This window comes from Opisthocomus hoazin, chromosome 7 (assembly GCF_030867145.1).
Source record: "Opisthocomus hoazin isolate bOpiHoa1 chromosome 7, bOpiHoa1.hap1, whole genome shotgun sequence".
NCBI lineage: Eukaryota > Metazoa > Chordata > Aves > Opisthocomiformes > Opisthocomidae > Opisthocomus > Opisthocomus hoazin.
In genome coordinates this window covers 27,411,489-27,431,671 of record NC_134420.1, presented here as the reverse complement: position 1 = coordinate 27,431,671, position 20,183 = coordinate 27,411,489, and the positions used below count along the sequence as shown (strand labels likewise).

Genomic DNA, 20,183 nt, shown 5'->3' with positions numbered 1-20,183 from the left:
GGATCCTGAACTCGACCATTTCATGGTCACTGCAGCCGAGTCTACCTCCAACCTTCACGTCCTCCACCAGTCCCTCCTTGTTTGTTAACACAAGGTCCAGCAGCGCGCCTTTCCTTGTTGGTTCCTCCACCACTTGCATCAGAAAGTTATCATCGATGCTCTGTAGGAACCTCCTGGATTGCACCTGCCTAGCTGTATGGTCTTCCCAGCTGATGTCAGGGTGGTTGAAGTCCCCCATGAGAACCAGAGCCTGTGACTGTGAGGCTGCTTGCAGCTGCCTGTAGAAGGCTTCATCAACCTCCTCCTCCTGGTCGGGTGGCCTGTAGTATACACCCACCGTAATGTCACCCGTGTGAGCCTGTCCCTTAATTCTAACCCACAAGCTTTCAACTCCTTCTTCACTTGCCCCCAGGCCAAGCTCAATGCATTCCAGTTGCTGCCTCACATATAGAGCAACTCCCCCACCTCTCCTTGTTGGTCTGTCTTTCCTAAAGAGTCTGTAGCCATCTATGACAGCATGCCAGTCATGCGAGTTGTCCCACCACGTTTCTGTGATGGCGACCAAGTCGTAGCCGTCCTGCTGTATAATGGCTTCCAGCTCCTCCTGTTTATTGGCCATACTACGTGCATTGGTGTAAACACACTTGAGCTGGGCTGTCAATGTCACCCCTGGCCTTGGCACTCTAAGCCTAGGCTCATCCCTAGTGAGCTGGGCAATATCCCCTTCCCCCTTCAAACCTAGTTTAAAGCCCTCTCAATGAGCCCCGCCAGCTCGTGGCCAAGAATTCTTTTCCCCCTTTGTGATAGCTGAACTCCACTTGTTGCCAGCAGGCCCGGTGCTGTGTATACCTCCCCATGATCAAAAAAGCCAAAATTTGACCGATGGCACCAGTCCCTGAGCCACCTGTTAACCAGGTGAGTTTTCCTGCCCCTTTCAGTGCTGTCCCCTGCCACTGATGGGATGGAGGAAAACACCACCTGCGCCCCTGATCCCTCAACCAGTCGCCCCAGTGCCCTGAAGTCCCTTTTGATGGCCTTGGCACTTCTTTCTGCTACCTCGTCTCCGCCAACCTGCATTACCAAGAGGGGGTAGTAATCAGAAGGCCGCACCAGACCAGGGAGTTTCTTCGCAACATCCCTAACCCGGGCCCCAGGGAGGCAGCAGACTTCCCTGTGGGATGGGTCCGGTCGGCAGATCGGGCCCTCTGTTCCCCTCAGAAGGGAATCACCTATGACAATGACCCTCCTTTTTTTCTTAGTTGAGGCAGTTGTAATACGTGGGGCTGTCTGACTCGTTCTAGGCAACCCCCTGGATGGAGCCTCACCTTCACCCACATCCTCTGTGGCCAGTCCCTCACGTTCCAGAGCCCCATACCTGTTGCTTAAGGGCAACTGAGCAGGTGAGGGAGGCTGGGGGGAAATTCGCTTGCCCCCCCGAGCAGGGACCTGTTTCCATTCCCCCCCATCTCTTAGGCCCCCTCTTTCTGCTCGGTGGCAAGAGGGATGGGGGTTCTCTGCTTTCTGTGGAGCCGCCTCCTGCTGCCGCTGCCTCAGGGAGGGTAGGGTGCGGCTCCACCAGTCGATCTCCCTCTCACACTCCCAGATGCTCCTCAGCCTCTCCACTTCCTCCTTCAGTTCTGCCACCAGGCTGAGCAGGTCATTCACCTGCTCGCACCGAACACAGCCGTTGTCTCTGCTGTCCTCCGGTACAAGCGCCAGGCTCAGGCACTCCCTGCAGCCAGAGACCTGGACACCCGCGTTCTTGCATGGGGCCTCCGTCTGGGTCCCCACACTCCTTCGAGCCACAGCTTTACCACGGGTGGTAACCATGGCTAGAGTATCTCCTGGAAGAGCGATGCCCACTACTTGAGTTGCCAGAAGGGGCGGCTGTACCCTGCCAGTCGCCTTCCCCGCTCGCCCTGCCCGCGCCAACTGCTGCGCAAACTGCTGCGCCGCTCCCGGGCTGCTGCGCCGCCTCTGTTTGCCGGCTCTGTTCGCCCGCGCTCCTGGTCGCTCGCGCTCCCTGGGGGCTGCTCTTATCCCTGAGGGGGTTTGGCCGCTGTCACACTCGACTCCGCCCCCGCTGAGTCAGAGCTGCTGCTCGTTGGCACTTCCCGCTTTCCCGCTGAGGGGGGGGGGGGCTGGGGTCTCCTCTCTCTCTCGGCGCTTTTTGCCGCCTCGCCGCTGCGGTTTTGCCACCGGAGAAAGGGTCCCTCGGCGCGAGCCTCTGCTCCAGAACCCTTCACCTTCAGTAGCTTCGCCGAAATGGTCGAAATGGCGGGCACACCGGCTTTTAAACTGCCGCTGTCACACTCGACTCCGCCCCCGCTGAGTCAGAGCTGCTGCTCGTTGGCACTTCCCGCTTTCCCGCTGAGGGGGGGGGGGGCTGGGGTCTCCTCTCTCTCTCGGCGCTTTTTGCCGCCTCGCCGCTGCGGTTTTGCCACCGGAGAAAGGGTCCCTCGGCGCGAGCCTCTGCTCCAGAACCCTTCACCTTCAGTAGCTTCGCCGAAATGGTCGAAATGGCGGGCACACCGGCTTTTAAACTGCCGCTGTCACACTCGACTCCGCCCCCGCTGAGTCAGAGCTGCTGCTCGTTGGCACTTCCCGCTTTCCCGCTGAGGGGGGGGGGGGCTGGGGTCTCCTCTCTCTCTCGGCGCTTTTTGCCGCCTCGCCGCTGCGGTTTTGCCACCGGAGAAAGGGTCCCTCGGCGCGAGCCTCTGCTCCAGAACCCTTCACCTTCAGTAGCTTCGCCGAAATCTTCCACCTGACTTATTTGCTGATGATACCTTGACACTGCCTCCCTCCTCCTCGGCAGCTGGAAGTATGGCTCAGAGCGAGCATAAACTTGCACCTTATTCTGAAATGGCTAAAAATACAGTGAACAAAGAATCAGTAAATCAACCATTCAGGGAGGCAGAGGGCTATGAATATATAGACAGATATAAAACATCTTATTGGGATTTTTAGCGATTTTTTTTTCTGCGAGTAAGATTAAAAACCACTTTAACTTTAGCGTCCTGCTGTTCCCTCCTCCTCATTTCCTCCTTGTCCCCAACAGAAATAAACAATTCCAAAAAATGTTTGATGTTCCTAGATTATTTTTTTTTTTTAATAAACTTTTAAAATCCTGTCCCTCTCCTTCCAAAAAAGCAGGTAATGCGGTACGGAGTGAACAAGACTGGACAAAGCATGAGTTTCACATGGATCAGCTACTGATTATCTCTTCTTATTATTTGGTACGGGTGTGTGCTTTGCATTTCCATTGACTTAGACCATAAGACATGAAGCAAGGTATTTTGGATGCTGACGCCAATCTGAGCATTAAGGAAAAACTAACAGTGCCTGGGTCCTGGTACAGGTGGTCATGTACTCATGGAAGTTTATTGGTTTAATATTTACACGGATGTTTTAAAATTATGGTCTGTGAAATACACTTTCCAGAGATGCTCCTATATTTGAGAAAAAAAAACCAAAAGAACCCTCGATCCAAATCCTATCTCTTTTCAAAAGTCTTGTTAAAAATTTCGATTCATCAATTTATCTTAGCACACTTAAAAGCAGAATAGAGAATAATGACATTTTTTAAAAAAAAGAGAGAGATGCTGATCTCTAAGGAGACCGTCGCTCTTTTTTCATAAGTAAATGACACTGAATGGTGTGGATTCGATTCTTTGCTGGGGCAAACTCCGGCTGAAGTTTTAGTGTTGACTCATACCATTTCATCGCCTTTTCAAACTCTTCCTAGAAAGAAAGAAAGAAGATTGCAAAAGAGTCAGATCCTAAAAACCAGTAAACACATCTTCTGTGCCTTCCCTGTCCTAAGTAGTTGAGTAGTATGGTATGCACAAAAGTAAGTGAACCAGTCCTTGTGGTTTAGCATCCTCCCCTCAATAACTGATATTTTTTTAGGCTAATGATCCATTTCTGCATGTTCTATGGAAGGGAGTCAGAATCACACAGAATCACAGAATGGTAGGGGTTGGAAGGGACCTCTGTGGGTCATCTAGCCCAGCCCCCCTGCTGAAGCAGGGTCACCTACAGCAGGCTGCACAGGACCTTGTCCAGGCAGGTCTTGAATATCTCCAGAGAAGGAGACTCCACAACCTCCCTGGGCAGCCTGGTCCAGTGCTCCAATCACTGCTGAGCATTATTGACCAATATCCTTGCCTTCTCCTTTTAATACAAGACCTTGGCATTCTTGTTGTAAAAGTAACTTTTAAAACCAGGTTGCAGTCAGAATTCAAAGCTTTAAAATCTTGGACGATGCAAACACATCAGCTTTGCTGAGAAGCCTACATTTTTAGAAACAACTTGAAATTATTTTCAAAACATTACTCAAAGTAAAGAAAGTAAAAAACCCAACCAAACAAAAACCAGCAACGCCCCCCCCTCGCCCCCCCATCTTAAAGAGCATACAGTAGCTAGACAATTTCAATTGATAAGCTGGACTCCAGAATGGTAGTAAGAAGCATTCCTGCTGAAATAACATCGATTTTTTCTAGGTCTAGAAAAATACCTGAGATCTAATTACCTATGCCACCCCACTTTTTTAGTAACTAGGAAAGCACGCCAACACCCAATAGTGGATTAGAAGAAAAATGAGAGGGGAAAAGGCCCAAAATATTCTGGGTTTTTCAGTCACTTTCAACACTGTTCTTGTTCTCTCAAGTTCCTTTCTTGGTAACTTTTTTTGTACAGTAGAGATAATATTTATTCCTAGCCACATTATAAACGCTAACTAGATCAATGCGAGTTGTAAAGTCTTGACTTTTAAAAAAAGTGTATTTTAATACAGTTTCACCTGGAATTACACAGAAAATCCCATATTAGTTTGTGGGAGCACTGATAAACAATAATGACAACAAGAATTAGATTTTTACATTATTTAGATGTAATCATTCATGTTTGCTGTGATCTGATATTATTCTGATGTTCCCTAAATTCTCACATCAACAGTTTTCTACAGCATCCATACAAAATTCTCAGTCCTTAACATGGCCCCTTTGTAAGGCAACTTACTAAAAAGTTTTGCAAATAAAGGAATGTTGGCCTCTATAATGCTATCCTATTAATTAGCATGACATCATCTACAACCTGTTGGTTACAGTCAGCTCTCAAATACAGCAGGTTAAATACGACGTAAAAACTAACTTGTCTTTATGTTAGTACAATTTTATCCAGAAGATAAATTTTGTCATGTTGCCACTGTCATTTCGTATAATGAATATGGGGCTTCATTGAGGTATCTCTCGGATCCAGGGAGAATTAAGTTATTCATAGGCACTGTGCTAACTTTAAAAAGACATTGGCAACTCAAGCATCAAAATTCTACTTCATTTCCTTCAAACAACTGTCAGAAGTAATACCTTAATCGAACAAAGTCATGACTTTCTTCACTTTGGTTCCATTGTGCGTTTGACAGTACTGCGCATTTCAACTCTTCTCAACGCTGATAGCCATAATACACGATTACCTGCTCAACTTGCCCTGTTGTCTCCATGATCCCCTCGACCACAGGAGCAAAACATTAAGGACAAACCCATGACAAGTGCTGAAAACTGGCAGGGATGCATAGGAACATGTGTAATTGAAAATACTTCCGATACAGACATATATATCAACTATGTCTCAGTTTCACGGTGCCTCTTCACCCTTCAAATATACAGGCCCCGTTAAAGATGAGGAGGAAACACACAAGAACCAATCCAGCATCAGTAAGATAAAAGGAATGAACATTTTGTGTTCAGAGTAAGCACTGAAAGCTAAATTGCAGATTAGAATATACACACAGTGTGAAGAAATTTGAGTTCAATCTGTGAATTATTTTGGGTGTTGATAATGCAGATACTGAAATTAAACTTCCCTTGTGTTTGTTCACTGCAACTGTGAACTGGGTTTTACTTACTATGCTAAGCTCAGCTCTTCAGGATAGAGACCCAATTTATCATTAATTTTCCAGTATTATAAAAATATCCCATGTTTAGACAGGCAGCCAACCAAAATCATCGCTTGTTTGCTACTGTTCTAAAGCTTTGCAGACAGCATTCTGCCAGCTTACTAAATGAGTAATAAGAGCTTTGGCATTCAAAAAATATTCTCTCTTGCTGATCCTACCCCAATTTCTTGAATGCTGCTCCTCCAAAATTATTTGTGAAAATAAGTTTTTAAAATTTATTTATACACACACACGTGTATATATACACACACAGTGTACCAAAGACACGACGTAAGTGGGTGACAGCACACTCACCATTGCTACGTAGACATTTGCCAGCGTGAAATGATTAACGACAAAGTGGGGTGCTATTTCCACTGCCATGGTAGCCACGATGATGGCATCATTCCAGAGTTTTGCATTGTGGAAGATGTTTGCTAGGCTTATTAGTGGTACATCCTGGAAGGGAAGAGGAAGCGATAAGCAGTGAGGTTCTTTCCATTGAAACTGTCCCAGGATCAGCAAGACAAACGGCAGACTCCACCACCTGGCCACTCTCATGGGCTTACTGCCCACTCCACTATCCGGTGACTTTGAAAGGGATGAGTCAGACCTATTTTACTATAAAAGGGCGTTTGGACCCGACTCAAACAAAAAAAACCTCACATACACACATCTTCTCACAATAGTAACAAACACTACTGTGGTACAGACAAACAAATAGAAAATTAACTCACTTACACGTCCCAGTACTACCTTTAGTGTTTAGATGCTCTTATACTAGTTTTCTCCTCTAAGAGGAGATGCATTCTCAGAGACAAAAAAAGCTGTTTGTTTGTCCACCCTCCTTCAACTCTTGCATAAAAAGGGAAGGAATATGAATAAATGGACAGCAGGGAAGTGAAAAAAGGGTCTAACCGACGCACTGTTTTCTACCCTGCCTCTGCCACAGAACTCCTATACGGTGCTGGATAACAGCTATAAATAAAATTTTCTCAGCTAGTCACTGATGGTATGTTTTTTATTTTCTGGATTTCCAGACTGTGACCTTGTCTGACTGAGAAAACTGTTGAGCCCTGACAGCCATAACGTACTCTCTGGGCGCTGGGCTTCACACCTTCAAAGGACAAAATACTGCTTAGCGGCAAGTCTTAGGCGCCCTCAACAGGACACTAAAAAATTTTGGATGTATTTGGTCCCTGCCTCCTTGACCTCTTCACAGCAACGAGTACCTTTTGTGGATAAGTCAATCATGTTTGCAAAGCAAATATTATGGAAGTCAGAATCACAAAAGCAGCCCACAGGAAAATTAATTATCTTTTATTTACATGAGAAAAGGCAAAAGAAAGTAGCAAGAGTGCACAAAACCAAAAAGGAGAATAAAACAAAACATTAAGTAGCTGTTCATTCAGTGCTAACTCTCATTGAGTTCAAGTTGCAGCTGTATCTTTACAAACAAGACCCGCAGTTTTCTCTGGAGGCAGCTTCAGTATGGAGGATAAAAACAAGGGACAAATTCAGAAAGTTAGCTGGTCCCGAGCAACGTGATATCACACTTCTAGAAAACAGCACTGCTACACCATAATCTTGCCAAACTGTAGTTTCCAATACGTACTCTGACCATTACAAGTCACACGGTTAAAGGTATATTTCTGAGGAACCGTTCCCAGTTACATAGAAAAACAGGAAAATAAGCAAGAGCTTGTTGTGTTAGATCTTGGTTCCAACCTTGTTTTAAAAGGACAAGTGCAAAGAGACACTTTTAGAGGGGACAGATACACAGATGTGCATTTCTGAGTTGAGGCATTTCTACTGCTAACGGCTAAATCCTCTAAATAATATCCTGAGAGTATAAACTACTTTGTCTCTCGATTTTCAGAGAGGGATTTAAGACCAAGATTCCAAAAGGAGTATACATTTTGCAGTGCTGCACAACCTGTTGCTCAGGTCCCAAAGTGAAATCTGCAATGTTGAGTGAGGAGCCTATATTGTATGAGCCTATCATCAGTGTGCAAGGGGGATCTTGGTGTATAACAACAGACATTATAATGCTCAGCATACCGTGTGGCAAGGTGAAAGGTACAAAGCACTTTAGTCACGAAACAGAAGATTATGCCCAAAGTACTGGCTTTGAGTAAAGCACAGAACTGCTGCACAGTCAGGCACTAGTGTCCAGCTGAGATTCACAGCCCAAATACTTATGATTCAAGCATTTAAGTTCCTCATTTAGATATCACCTCCTCCCCTCTTTATAAGCACAACCAGAAGATAAACTCCCTACATCTTACGTCAGAAGACTTGTCCAGACCAAGGCTGATGAAGATTCAAAGTCCTACATAACAGGGGGAAGTTCAAAAGTTCAAGCCCACACTGCCCAGAGGGGTGTCAAACCCACTGAACTGCAGGAAATACCACTGAAATTTTTACAGCTGTCTTTCTAATTATTATTTTTTAAAAAGAAAGTCCACACTAAACAGGTGGTGAAAATCTTGAGGTTTCACCACAACTAGCTAGTATGTAATACCTTACAGACACTTGACACACACAGTGTTTGCCTTAACAATAGTCTGTGAAAGCTCTAGTGTGACAAGAAAAACATTATGTCCTGTGAGGAGAGGGCACACGTGTACACACCTTCATGTGATGGGGTGCATAGTGCAATGCTTGTCGTAAGCAATCAATTGCCTTCTTTCCTTGGCCTTTCACCCTCCAGTAAAGAGCTGCCATGCTAGAGAGGACCCATGAAGTCTGATTCTGGCACAAGAACAACAGAAAAACCAGTCATGTAAACACCTGCAGTGAACAGTCTTCCTGTCTTTCACTCTTCCAATTTATTTGATATATTGAGTTAGAGGGTGTTACACTTAAAAATAGCATTAAACTATTTCAAAGCAGCAAAGTTTCTTATCTAACAACATATGTGCAACAGCCAGGTAAATAAGATTATTGTCAAACGAAACACAAATTCCAAACGCGACATAATTTTCTTAAGAAAGGAATCACAGCTGAACAGCTTTAAACAGAAGCAACAGTTTCAGCAGCCACAACAGCTTCTAACCAGCTGTCTGATGCCGAGCATCCAGATGTGTATACACATTACCCAACGTAAAGCAAAAAATATAGCTAAGTTAGATGATTGGGGTCGCAGGCTCTGTAGTCACTCTGGGATGCAGCTCAGAGCAGAAGCCTGACAAGCCTAGCTGATTAAGTTTGGTGCCTCTAGCTGGCTCACTCCCATGTCACATGCTGGAAAGCAAAATACTATGTGCTTGAATTCTGTGGACTCAGATACAGTAAATGAATGTTTATGCTCGCATATGCAATTAGACAAGTAGACATCTTGATTTGTTTGATTAGCTCTTGTGAATACTGAATGAGACTGGTAGACAGAAGAACTGTGTTTTCTTTCCAACACAGCTAGCCTTACTGAGAATTCTGTTTCTGGTCTCAGCACTAAATATTCAGCCTATTTGGATACAGCTTGCTGTCTGCAGGGGGAAATGTAACATGTAAGAGAAAAAGTTAGTATACATCAAAAGTGAAAAGAAATTAAGTCTTGTAACATGAGCATAAGAGTAACATCTTCACTTTCTGGGAATGACAAAGTTTTATTGGCTTTAGTGTCAAAGCACAGGAAGCTCCTCAGCTGACTTTTGGCAGAATGGGCTAGGGGCACCAAACTGTTTTGGCTGAGCCCTCTCTTCTATAATAGTTTGGGATATCCTCCCCACCAGCTGTAAACATCTAACAACAATCCCTGCATCCTCATCTACCTCATATAGCCTGGGAAAATTATGTCCCTAATCATCTCCTCCTAAGGTCCTTAGCAGCCTTAACCTATCTAAGAAGCTTGGTTGTCCCTGGGGAGACCAGGAAGCGCAGCCCTGCTGATGGTGCCACACCTCTGCCTGAAGGCATCTGACGCTGAAGCCTAGCACTGCGCTGCGCAAGGTAAAAGGAAGTCGGCAGAGAAGAGAGGAAGCCCCTGCCTGTCAGCTACCTGAGCGCTGCATGCCAGGAGCATGACTGGAGAGCTGAACCATGGCTTAACTCAACTTTCCATAAGCTCCAAGTCAATGTAGCACAAAAAGAAAGAGCAGGGCTGAAAACTGTTGAAATAGTTTAATACATTTCAACAACCAGCAACACTGCTCACTACAGGGCTGGAATCACTGGGAAATTTCACACGCTTAGGTTTTAGCAGAGAGATACACAAGACATTTGACACCGTCAGCACAGGATAAGCTCAACAAAGCACCTGTGAGGGCATCACATATTATGAATACGTATTGTGAATAGACACAAATCTGTAGTCCAATACGTTCCTTGAATGGGATTTCAGACAAACGGCTCGAGACTGGATTGACCACTACCTCAGTCACGAGCGGTAAAACCCAGACTTCTCAATTTTCATTTTTATACATACCTTTTCCAAAGCTTTGGCTATTCGAGTCCCAACTTGTTCTAATGACTGTGGTGAGTACTGGTCTTTGCCAAGATTTTGTAGCACCTGCGAAAGAGGAAGACCAAGTGCTTAGATGCTGGAACGTGGTAAGAGATGTCCCTCACTTGTTGGTTACTTTTCTCCCCTCAGCTTTTTTACAAACGCTGAAACCTGTTCCAACCTAAACATCACTGTCTATCTTGAGTTAACATGATCTGTATCATCACATGGTGTTCTAACTCCATGGCACTCAATTCTAAGAATGGCAGAAGTTTGTGTATGCTCAAGTTGGACTCTTCTTTCACCGATTCATCCATTAAGAGCTACAAACACAAAGACACTAACGGTGTTTTAGGATTTCCCTCAGGCCAGATCATAGATGGCTGCAAAAACATTCTGGTAAAATACCGCTTTCAGCTTGCGCTGTTCTTATTGTTTTATCCAGTCATTCACTCACTGAAGGTCACTTCTGGAGATACATGTGCCTTGAATCAGCCATGGTACGGCCATTTTTGTGTGACAGCTTTCAACTCTGGCATACCTCTTTCAGTTGACTTTCTCCAGTGTAATGCAAGCTGGCCCGACTAGAGACACCTTGCAGGTGGTCCAAAGTATGCATACTGGCTGGTAGATTTGGGTTACAAAGGGGCTCCATGGCTGGTTCTTGCAGCTGTGTAGCAAAATCAATGTGTTCTGTAATGCTACAAGGGTCATAAAACAAGCTGAATCAGTCAGGAGAAGAAAACAGAAGAGTCATTACAAAGTTCTCTAGTGAGTGTAAACTGCCCGGAACTAGGCAGAATCTCATTTGAGTGGCTCAAGAGACAAGAGAAACTGGATCTTCTGTCTGCACTTGCACTTTTCATTGCAAGCTCTGGAGCCCTCAGCACAAGAAGGACATGGAACTGTTGGAGCGGATCCAAAGGAGGGCTACAAAAATGATCCGAGGGCTGGAGCACCTCTCCTATGAGGACAGGCTGAGAGAGTTGGGCTTGTTCAGCCTGGAGAAGAGAAGGCTGCGGGGAGACCTGATTGCAGCATTTCAGTACCTGAAGGGAGCCTATAGGAAAGATGGGGACAACCTTTTTAGCAGAGACAGCAGTGACAGGACGAGGGGTAATGGTTTTAAACTAAAACAAGGTAGGTTTAGGCTGGATATAAGGAAGAAATTCTTTACAATAAGGGTTGTGAAACACTGGAACGGGTTGCCCAGAGAGGTAGTGGAGGCCCCATCCCTGGAAACATTCAAGACCAGGTTGGACAGGGCTCTGAGCAACCTGATCTAGTTAGTGGTGTCCCTGCTCGCTGCAGGGGGGTTGGACTAGATGACCTCTAGGGGTCCCTTCCAACCCAAAACTTTCTATGATTCTATGAAGTCTATTGACAACATACCACATAATGTTTTGAAACTTCTTTGAAATCCTGACATGTCTTTCTTACTCTAAAGAATACGAAGATCTTCAGTTTACACACACTGAAGGCCATGTAACTGTCTTGCTTCGTGTGAGTAACTTATTTAAGGTTCACATACAAGATACTTACTCAATGTTTTTAGCAGAAACAGCAAGCCATGTGCTGGCTACAGTTGTCAGCTCTACCCTACGGAGTTTCAGGCATTCATCAGGACTTGGCCAGCCAAGGCTACGATAGTCACGCCTTTTTCCTTGAGAAAGGAGAAAAAAAAAAATTAGAAGAAATTGTCTGGAAGCAGAAAGACTTTCCACTTCAGTACAGTGATTTACAAAATACTTTATACCAGTGGATACATTCTCTGAGTTATAAAAGTCATGGTCCTGCAGCTGGTTCTTATTCCTGAACCTAAACAGACTGAATGGAACTTGTGGGACCCAAAGACAGAACTGGATCCTACGCAAGACAGATTAGGAGGTGGAGTTTTAATACCCGTTTCGTTACACTTTTCAATAGTTACACGTTAAGAACAATCACCACTCTTGTTTAGAGGTAATGTGTCTACTTAGATGTCCTTAAAGAAAGTTTCTATGTGAGTCATCATTTATGTTCTACAGCTACAGTAAGAACCAATAAAAGTTGATTGCTCCATCTTCTGACAATCCCAGGTGAAAAATGCTGCCGTTTCTTTTCAATGAATATTGTTTAGGACAGGCAGTGGCTTTCACCGCATTCTTCCACTCAAGATAGCAACACTTCTGAAACCAGTAAGCAATTACACTTCAGCCCTCCATTTTGCAGAGAAGTTAACTGAGGCAGAGAAAGGGTAAATAACTTGCTTTATGTTAACAGCTACATCACTGGAACAAACAAGAACCTGATCTTCACATTTGAACCAAAGCCTACTGAAATCTGTCCCTTACATTTGGTGGATACTGTACCAAGTCCTAGGAATCCAGCTTGTGTTAACTGTTAGGAAACATTTTCCTCTCATATCAGAAACATCCTAATTGTTTGGAACATAAGAAAAATTCATTGTAGCCATAAATTTGCACACTGGGAAGCCAAATTTAACAACATGCCAGTCTAGCACATCAGCTACATAGGCTGTATTTCTGTATTTACTTCTACTTACCCAAAATTCTGCCCATTTGGATGCAAATCCTATTTCCCATCCAAAGTATAGTAAAATGCTTCACCATAATTTTGCAAAATAACAATGAAGTCTGTAATACCATGTCTTTTGTAAAGCATTCTGATTAAAGGAAAATTAATTTCAAGAAACTTCAGAGAGGAATGATAAGTTCTAATCACCACCACTGTGAACTATCTGACTGTGAATTCTTCTTTGCACGAACGACGAAAGATAGCAACAGGTATGGAAATGCTACACAGAGATAGTTCAGTAGTCAGAGAGGAAGTGAAACACAGAACAGCCAGTGTCATCTCCCTGTTCTACCAGGAACTCTCCAGGTGACCTCCAATATGTTACTTGCACTTTTGACAATTTAGTTCTTCAGTGGACCCTGCCTCACAGGAGCGTTAGGAAGATAACTAGCTTATGATCGAGGGATGCTATGTAAAGCAGACACAGAAGCAGCTCAGGTGAGAGAAGATATATCAAGGAAAGGTCAGGTGTGTGCTCATAAATGATACTCTGTTTTCATGTAATCCCTCTCCCCTGCTTAAATACTTAATTCAATAACTTACATTTGCCAGTTTCTAAAAAAGGAGCTTGTTAAAGATTTAATGTAAGAGCCTTGAAAATGTGAAATCACTTTCTAGGTCACCAAATTGTCAAGGACTAAAATGTATTGGAGAACCCATCTTTGCTTACACATCAGCTGTATGGCAAAGATTCTACCTCCACTGAAACAAAGACAAGACAAAAAGTACGGCGGCCAATTACTTTGGCTCTCTTCTTTGGCATCATTAGGTTTCAGCAGCTCCAAACTTCATCCCAAGCAATCATGTGCTGATGATTTCTGTCCACCTGAACACACCAGTGGAACTAGCTTGCACCATAATAATAGACCACTCTCCAATTCCTGTTATTCAACTAGCAAAAACTCCACCTCTCTCTCCGAACTGCCTCATCTACATCGGTGCAAAACTCTACTCTTCTGTAACTCCAGTCTTCTGGAAGACAGTCTCTTAAGTTTTCTCTTCTAATATCACCATGCCAATTACAGCACAACACTTGATTTACTTTTTTTTTTTTTAATTAGAACAAGGTTTCTGCCTTTTGTTTTTGAGTTGTGTGTCTTATGTTTAGTCAGTAATCAATTCAAGCTCTCATTCTGGATCTATTTCCTAAGAGGTGTCTCTCATCTGATTAAAACTGAATGGGCAGAGAAGTTAGTTTAAGAAAGATTATTAAAACCTCCTCTCTCTCTTACTACTTCTACTCACAATACCTACCTCCTTCATTCTCCACTCTTACCACCTCATCCCCAGAAGTTCTAGTAATTAACTAGAAAGTTTTCATTCAGCAGACAAAGTTATGCTGCACTTTGTGAAGAAGGTACAGATGGAAGAGATCTCAGATTTTTGCACATACTTATCTAGAAGGCATATTTCACTACGTAGTCTGTGATGCATATACAAGGTAATAAACAAGTGTAATATAAAAGCTGCAGAGGAAATCAACCAGAGTAATACAAAAGCGGCAAACAACTTGCTTTCTTTAGAAGCAGCAGGTTACCTATTGGTCCAGGAGAAGGAATCTTTGGTCCACTGATCTCCAGGGCAGTTTGGTAAAAGTTTTCATTTTCTCCATTATTCCCTTCTTCCCCGTTTCTCCCAACTGGCTCCTGGAGATCCAAGCTTTCAGCTTTTGGTTTCTTTAAACGTTTGACCTGAAAAGTGATCTACCAAAAGAACAGTATTGGCAAGGGTAAGAGTAGGAAACACCATGAATGTTCTCAGCTTCCAATACACTACTTGTTTTAGCCCAAAGATTCAATTTCAAAGATGTTACAGCTGAGATCTTTGTCTCTCACCCCTCCCTTCCCATCTCAACCCAGTCTCTAAGCCTGCTTACTTTAACTGCATCACACTATGCAAACAAAGTACACAACATCAATCTCCAACATAAGAGAAAACCAGTTTAACTGCCAGAGAACAGAAAGGCATTTTTCATTCTATATTTTGTTTGTAATATGACAACAACAGAAATTTCACAGAATGGTAGGCGCTGGAAGGGACCTCTGGGATCACGAAAGTAAGGTCACCTAGAGCAGGCTGCACAGGACCTTGTCCAGGCAGGTCTTGAATGTCTCCAGAGAAGGAGACTTCACAACCTCCCTGGGCAGCCTGTTTCAGGGCTCCGTCACCCTCAAAGTAAAGTAGTTCTTCCTCATGTTCAGACGGAACTTCCTATGCTTCAGTTTGTGCCCGTTGCCCCTTGTCCTGTCGCTGGGCACTACTGAAAAGAGCTTGGCCCCATCCTCCTGACACCCACCCTTAAGATTTATAAGATCCCTCTCAGCCTTCTCCAGGCTAAACCAGTCCAGCTCCCTCAGCCTTTCCTCGTAGGACAGATGCTCTGGTCCCCTCATCATCTTCATACCCTCCTCTGGATTCTCTCCAGTAGCTCCTCCTCTTTCTTGAACTGGGGAGCGCAGAACTGGATGCAGGCTTCCAGATGGAGCGTCACTAGGGTAGAGCAGGGGGGGAGGAGAACCTCCCTCGACCTGCTGACCACACTCTTCTTAATGCACTCCAGGACACCACTGGCCTTCTTGCAACAAGGGCACACTGCTGGCTCATGGTCAACTTGTTGTCCACCCGCAATCCCAGGTCCCTCTCCACAGAGCTGCTCTCCAGCAGTTCAGCCCCTGGCCTATACTGGTGCATGGGGTTGTTCCTTCCCAGGTGCAGGACTCTGCACTTGCCCTTGTTGAACTTCATGAGATTCCTCTGCACCCATCTCTCCAGCCTGTCCAGATCTCGCTGAATGGCAGCACAGCCTTCTGGTGTATCAGCCACATATACAACAACATGTTTCATTGTTTTCATGCTAAGTGGAACACTTGGTTATAAACTTTTCTCCTTTGTAACTGCGAGCAAGAAGTTTGAGGGCACCCAGCATCATTTAACACTTAAGCTCTTGCTGCTGATAATCAAGACTCACAATCACAGAATTATTTGGGTTGTAAGACCTTTAAGATCAAGTCCAACCATAAACCTAACACTGCAAAGTCAACCATTAAACCATGTCATGTCCCTAAGTGCCACATATACCTTCAGCGATGGTGACTCAACCACTTCTCTGGGCAGCCTGTTCCAATGCTTGATAACCCTTTCAGTGAAGCATTTTTTCCTAACATCGAAGCTAAACCTCCCCTGGCACAACTTGAGGCTGTTTCCTCTCATCCGATCACTTGTTACTTGGAAGAAGACACCAACACCCACCTCGCTACAATTTCCTTTCAGGTATTTGTAGAGAGCAATAAGGTCACCCCTCAGCCTCCTTTTCTCCAGACTAAATGATGCCAGTTTTAGTGATGCAGAGGCCTTTCCTTTAGAAGACAGATTGAAACTACTTGTTCATTTCACACAAGCCATAAACCAGCTCTTCTAGGCCCACAGGGGAAGTTCCTATACATATTCCAGTGTTAAACCCCTTGAACCCCCATCTTTCCCACCTCCACAACAGCAGACTTCAGCACACTCATCCAAACTTACCCATTCAGCTTCATCATCATCGCCACAGTCCCCAAAACAGGAGCTAGCCAGTCCATCCTGAGATCCTTTCTTTAGGACCCGGATTCCCTGTAAGTCCATCCGACGACCTTTTACCTCCAGTGCCCCTTCAAAAGCTTCCTGAGGCCAAGAGCTTTCAAACTCATCCACCAAAGCCAGCATCTCTTCAGACATCTGATCGTCTTCTAACCCTTCCATTCCTTCTGAACCGTTGCTTTCTGCAGTGACCGTGTCTAAGAGGGAATACCACAAAAACTTCAAAAATTCTCCTCCTGCTGCTTCCACAAAGAGTATAAAAAGAATTTTTTTTTCTGTAACCTGATTTTTCCACTTGAAAAAAACAAATATCACTGACTACTCATTGCATGCTGCTAATGGAGAGGGGGACTGGAGAACGCAGACTTCCCCACTGCAAAGAAGCATCAACTGTTGCTTCAAAAATCAACACCTCTGGACCACTTTCATCAGTTTCCTTTCCAAACCAGAATTCTGCCTGTTTGAGGGAGTAAACAAATGTGCATTAAACACTCAATAAAGCACTCTGGACCTTCACAATAGACACACACACACTGTTTTTCTTCCCTTCTGTCTGGCACAGATGATACAGAACTCAGTGAGGTACAATCAACATTTTTTTGTAGAGTCTTGCAAGAAACTACATCCTCTAGCTTCGAAAGCATCTAAACTTTGATCTCATTTTTTGATTTAATGCATTTTGACTTTAGACTCGGAGAAAAGCAGTGAACAGCATGAAACCAGTTTTAAGGGTTACTTGTCACTGTACAGACAAAGGGGGAGAAAATGTAGCTTCTTGGAGGAAGGAAGACAGCTCTTCTGAAAAATCTAGAAACCAATTCATTTGCCAGCACTGATTTTGTAAGGCTGACTTACTTTCCAGTCTCAGGAAGGAGGGATCTCTTGCTGAACTCTGAGTGAGGACTTCTGGATCTTCTGTACCTCCCTCAGACTGTCCTTCTGCTACTGCTGCAACTGACTCATGGTGGTCATCAAAGTATTTCTCCTTGTCATGACTGCCATCTGGGTTTTTCTCATGACAGTGGCCTGAAAGAGAGAAGTTTACTGATACACCACGTAAAACCACTCCTCCTGGATACAAGCACAGAAGCTGTACTGCACAAGCTACAGTCTTCTAGCTTTCTGCATATGATTTAACAGCATAATTCTTCAAGCTTCATTCAGTGACTAAAAAACTGATCTGTCTCTTGACAAGGGAGGTCACCTAAAACAGTTACAGGAAACAATGCTATTAGGTACACACTGCAAACTACTCATGAAAGAACAATCAGGCATCTTTCGAGGGAAGGTTGCCCAGTACATAGAAAATGACTGTGTGCTAGTAGCCACTCCAATAAGCATTCCCAAGACGCATTTTCAGTGACACTGCACCATACGTGGGAGATGCCTGCCACATCAACTTCACTTAGACACCATAATGCTCACCATGCTTACGTGCAAGAGAAAAAGCGCCAAGGCAGACTGATACAGGCTCTGACCTTCTGTGTCAGCAACAGACAGTATGTAGTTAAGACTGGCTCATTAAATAGACAGACAAAAGCTACAGGTATTAATCTGTGCCAAAAATCAGAAGTTTATTCAACTGAAAATTTAAGATCTGTAATTCTGTGGTCAGGTTACAGGCTCAGATTCCACCAAACACAAAGATTTAGGAATAACATTGGAAAAATCCAAACGCTGACCCAATAATGAGCAGATTTAAAAAAACCTGCAAACGTGCAACACTAGCTTTTGAGCATCCTTAAGTGAGATACGGTTAAGCTTTCAGAGATTTTAAAGTGTAGCCACCAGCAACCTCATAGCAGTATTTTTGATCTCAAATACATTTTAACTAAAGATCTCTGATTTTCTAGTAATAATTACTTGCCAGCCTTCCAGCGCAAGAAGTGTTCAGAGAGCTGCTCCCCCGGCTGACCCCCAGAGCCGCACAGGTGGAGACAGGATTCTCCATGCATGCGAGGGGCTGGGAGCTGGCACGAACCCCACCGCATGGCGGCTGGACCGAGGCACGGACTGGGGCACCTGCCTCTCGGCACACGGCAAGCCTATCACCACAGAGAAAGACGTGTTCTGTGTACACAGCTGTTGGTCTCAAATCCCTCCTTTGGTCATTTCAATCACTTGTGAGTGAAAATAGCTTACATATACAAACGAATTAAGCAGCACACAGCAAATCAGATAAAGCTTAAGTTAAATGCAAGATTCTCAAGTATGTTCCCTATTCCACCCTCATGAATGCAAACTGTATTGCTCCATGCATACGGAAAGCACTATTTTTTTTCCAACCAGCAGCATAAAATATGAAGAATGCGAATAAAGTAGATCAGTGACTCCTTTCTCCTCCATGCTATGATCTCCCGTTACAGAAGAATCTTTTTAGGTCTCACTCTTTCCTCAGGCCAGCAGGATGAGAGGATGGTTGTAACTCATGTGTAAGGTAACCTGTTCCACCACTTCTCAGCAAAGTGGAACTATAGCTTTTTGCTGTCTGCTCTCTACTTTCACATCTGTGAATATTCAGGTGGCATATTTGGAAGAGAAATAAACCAGTATTTTCTGGAGGGTGGGGGCGTCACCAAAATCAAATGAATAAAACTATACTCATAAAGCCTCTCTGAAAACTATTTCTTGCCCTACTTTTAATGTTGTGTAGAAAAGAAGCCAAACAATGTTACTTTATGAGTAAACATACAAAACAGAAACAGCTAACTTCATAAACTCCTCTAACTTCTGCGATACAGTTACACTGTGCCTTTCCTACCCTATCAGTCATTGACTCTTTCTTTAATCCCCTCCCCATCAGTGAAAACAATCACTCCAATATATGGAGATCCTCACGTTTAATTTACAAGAAATGGTGTGCACAGAACTCTAAAGCTGAAACTAGTCCCCCTGCCTGACACCAAACCAGCCTGACACTGATGCAAGTCAGGTGCTTCTCAGTAATGTGATGACCACAATTCCCTTTGCTGAAGGTCAACTCATTACTATAAAGACAAAAAGCAAAGAGGCTGAAAAAGACAACTATTTTTAATTGAAATAAAAATGCCAGAGAGAAAAAAAAAGCTAGAAATCACAAGCAGAAGGAAAAAAACATGACAGCACCTAAAATTCTACTGAAGACCAACCCTGTTAAGATTAATTTACAAACACTGACAGCTAAAAACAGACTAGATAAGAGTACTGGCTTTCTTGGGATCTGAGAGCTGCTATATATAGAAACCTGAGTGGCCTAATTTTTTCAAATTGCTGCTTTCAGTTGTCTGATGTCACAGGAGAAAAAAAAAATGCTGGTTGAAAAACATCAATGGAAGTTCAAGATCTCTGATGAGTGTACCATGAAGCTGGTGGTCCTGAAACACTGCAAGTCAGAACTCCACTGCTTGTATCAGCCGGGTGCCTGAAGAGCAGCGGGGAAGACCACCAGGCAAGACTGAGACCAGCAGTGAACAGCGCAGCCCCAAACTCCAGGCACATTCACTGGCTGCAGAACATTAGTTGTATTGTCACAATACTTACAGCACCTTAGCCGCGTGAAGGACAAAAGTGACTGCCACCCTACAAATGCTCAGCTATTTATTAACATTTCATATATATGCTGGTTGTCTAAATATGCACATCTGAATTGAGGTATAAAGTCCTGACACAGTG

General features: G+C 44.1%; 1 protein-coding gene across 3 annotated transcripts in view; it reads right to left on the bottom strand.

Moving 5' to 3' along the window:
• Positions 1–2,633: 2,633 nt before the first annotated feature.
• Positions 2,634–20,183, bottom strand: part of TTC17 (tetratricopeptide repeat domain 17) — a 61,966-nt gene continuing 44,416 nt past the window's right edge. Inside the window, exons 18-26 of one of the 3 annotated variants that reach the window (XM_075425386.1) lie at positions 17,388–17,558; positions 16,479–16,729; positions 14,494–14,659; positions 11,922–12,042; positions 10,921–11,080; positions 10,362–10,445; positions 8,570–8,689; positions 6,251–6,394; positions 2,634–3,741 (exon numbers count right to left, since the gene is read on the bottom strand). In XM_075425386.1, coding sequence (XP_075281501.1) covers positions 3,610–3,741; positions 6,251–6,394; positions 8,570–8,689; positions 10,362–10,445; positions 10,921–11,080; positions 11,922–12,042; positions 14,494–14,659; positions 16,479–16,729; positions 17,388–17,558 — 1,349 coding nt within the window. In that variant the 3' untranslated portion in view covers positions 2,634–3,609. The remainder of the gene's footprint in view (positions 3,742–6,250; positions 6,395–8,569; positions 8,690–10,361; positions 10,446–10,920; positions 11,081–11,921; positions 12,043–14,493; positions 14,660–16,478; positions 16,730–17,387; positions 17,559–20,183) is intronic. The other 2 variants (XM_075425388.1, XM_075425387.1) reach the window with 2 other exon arrangements.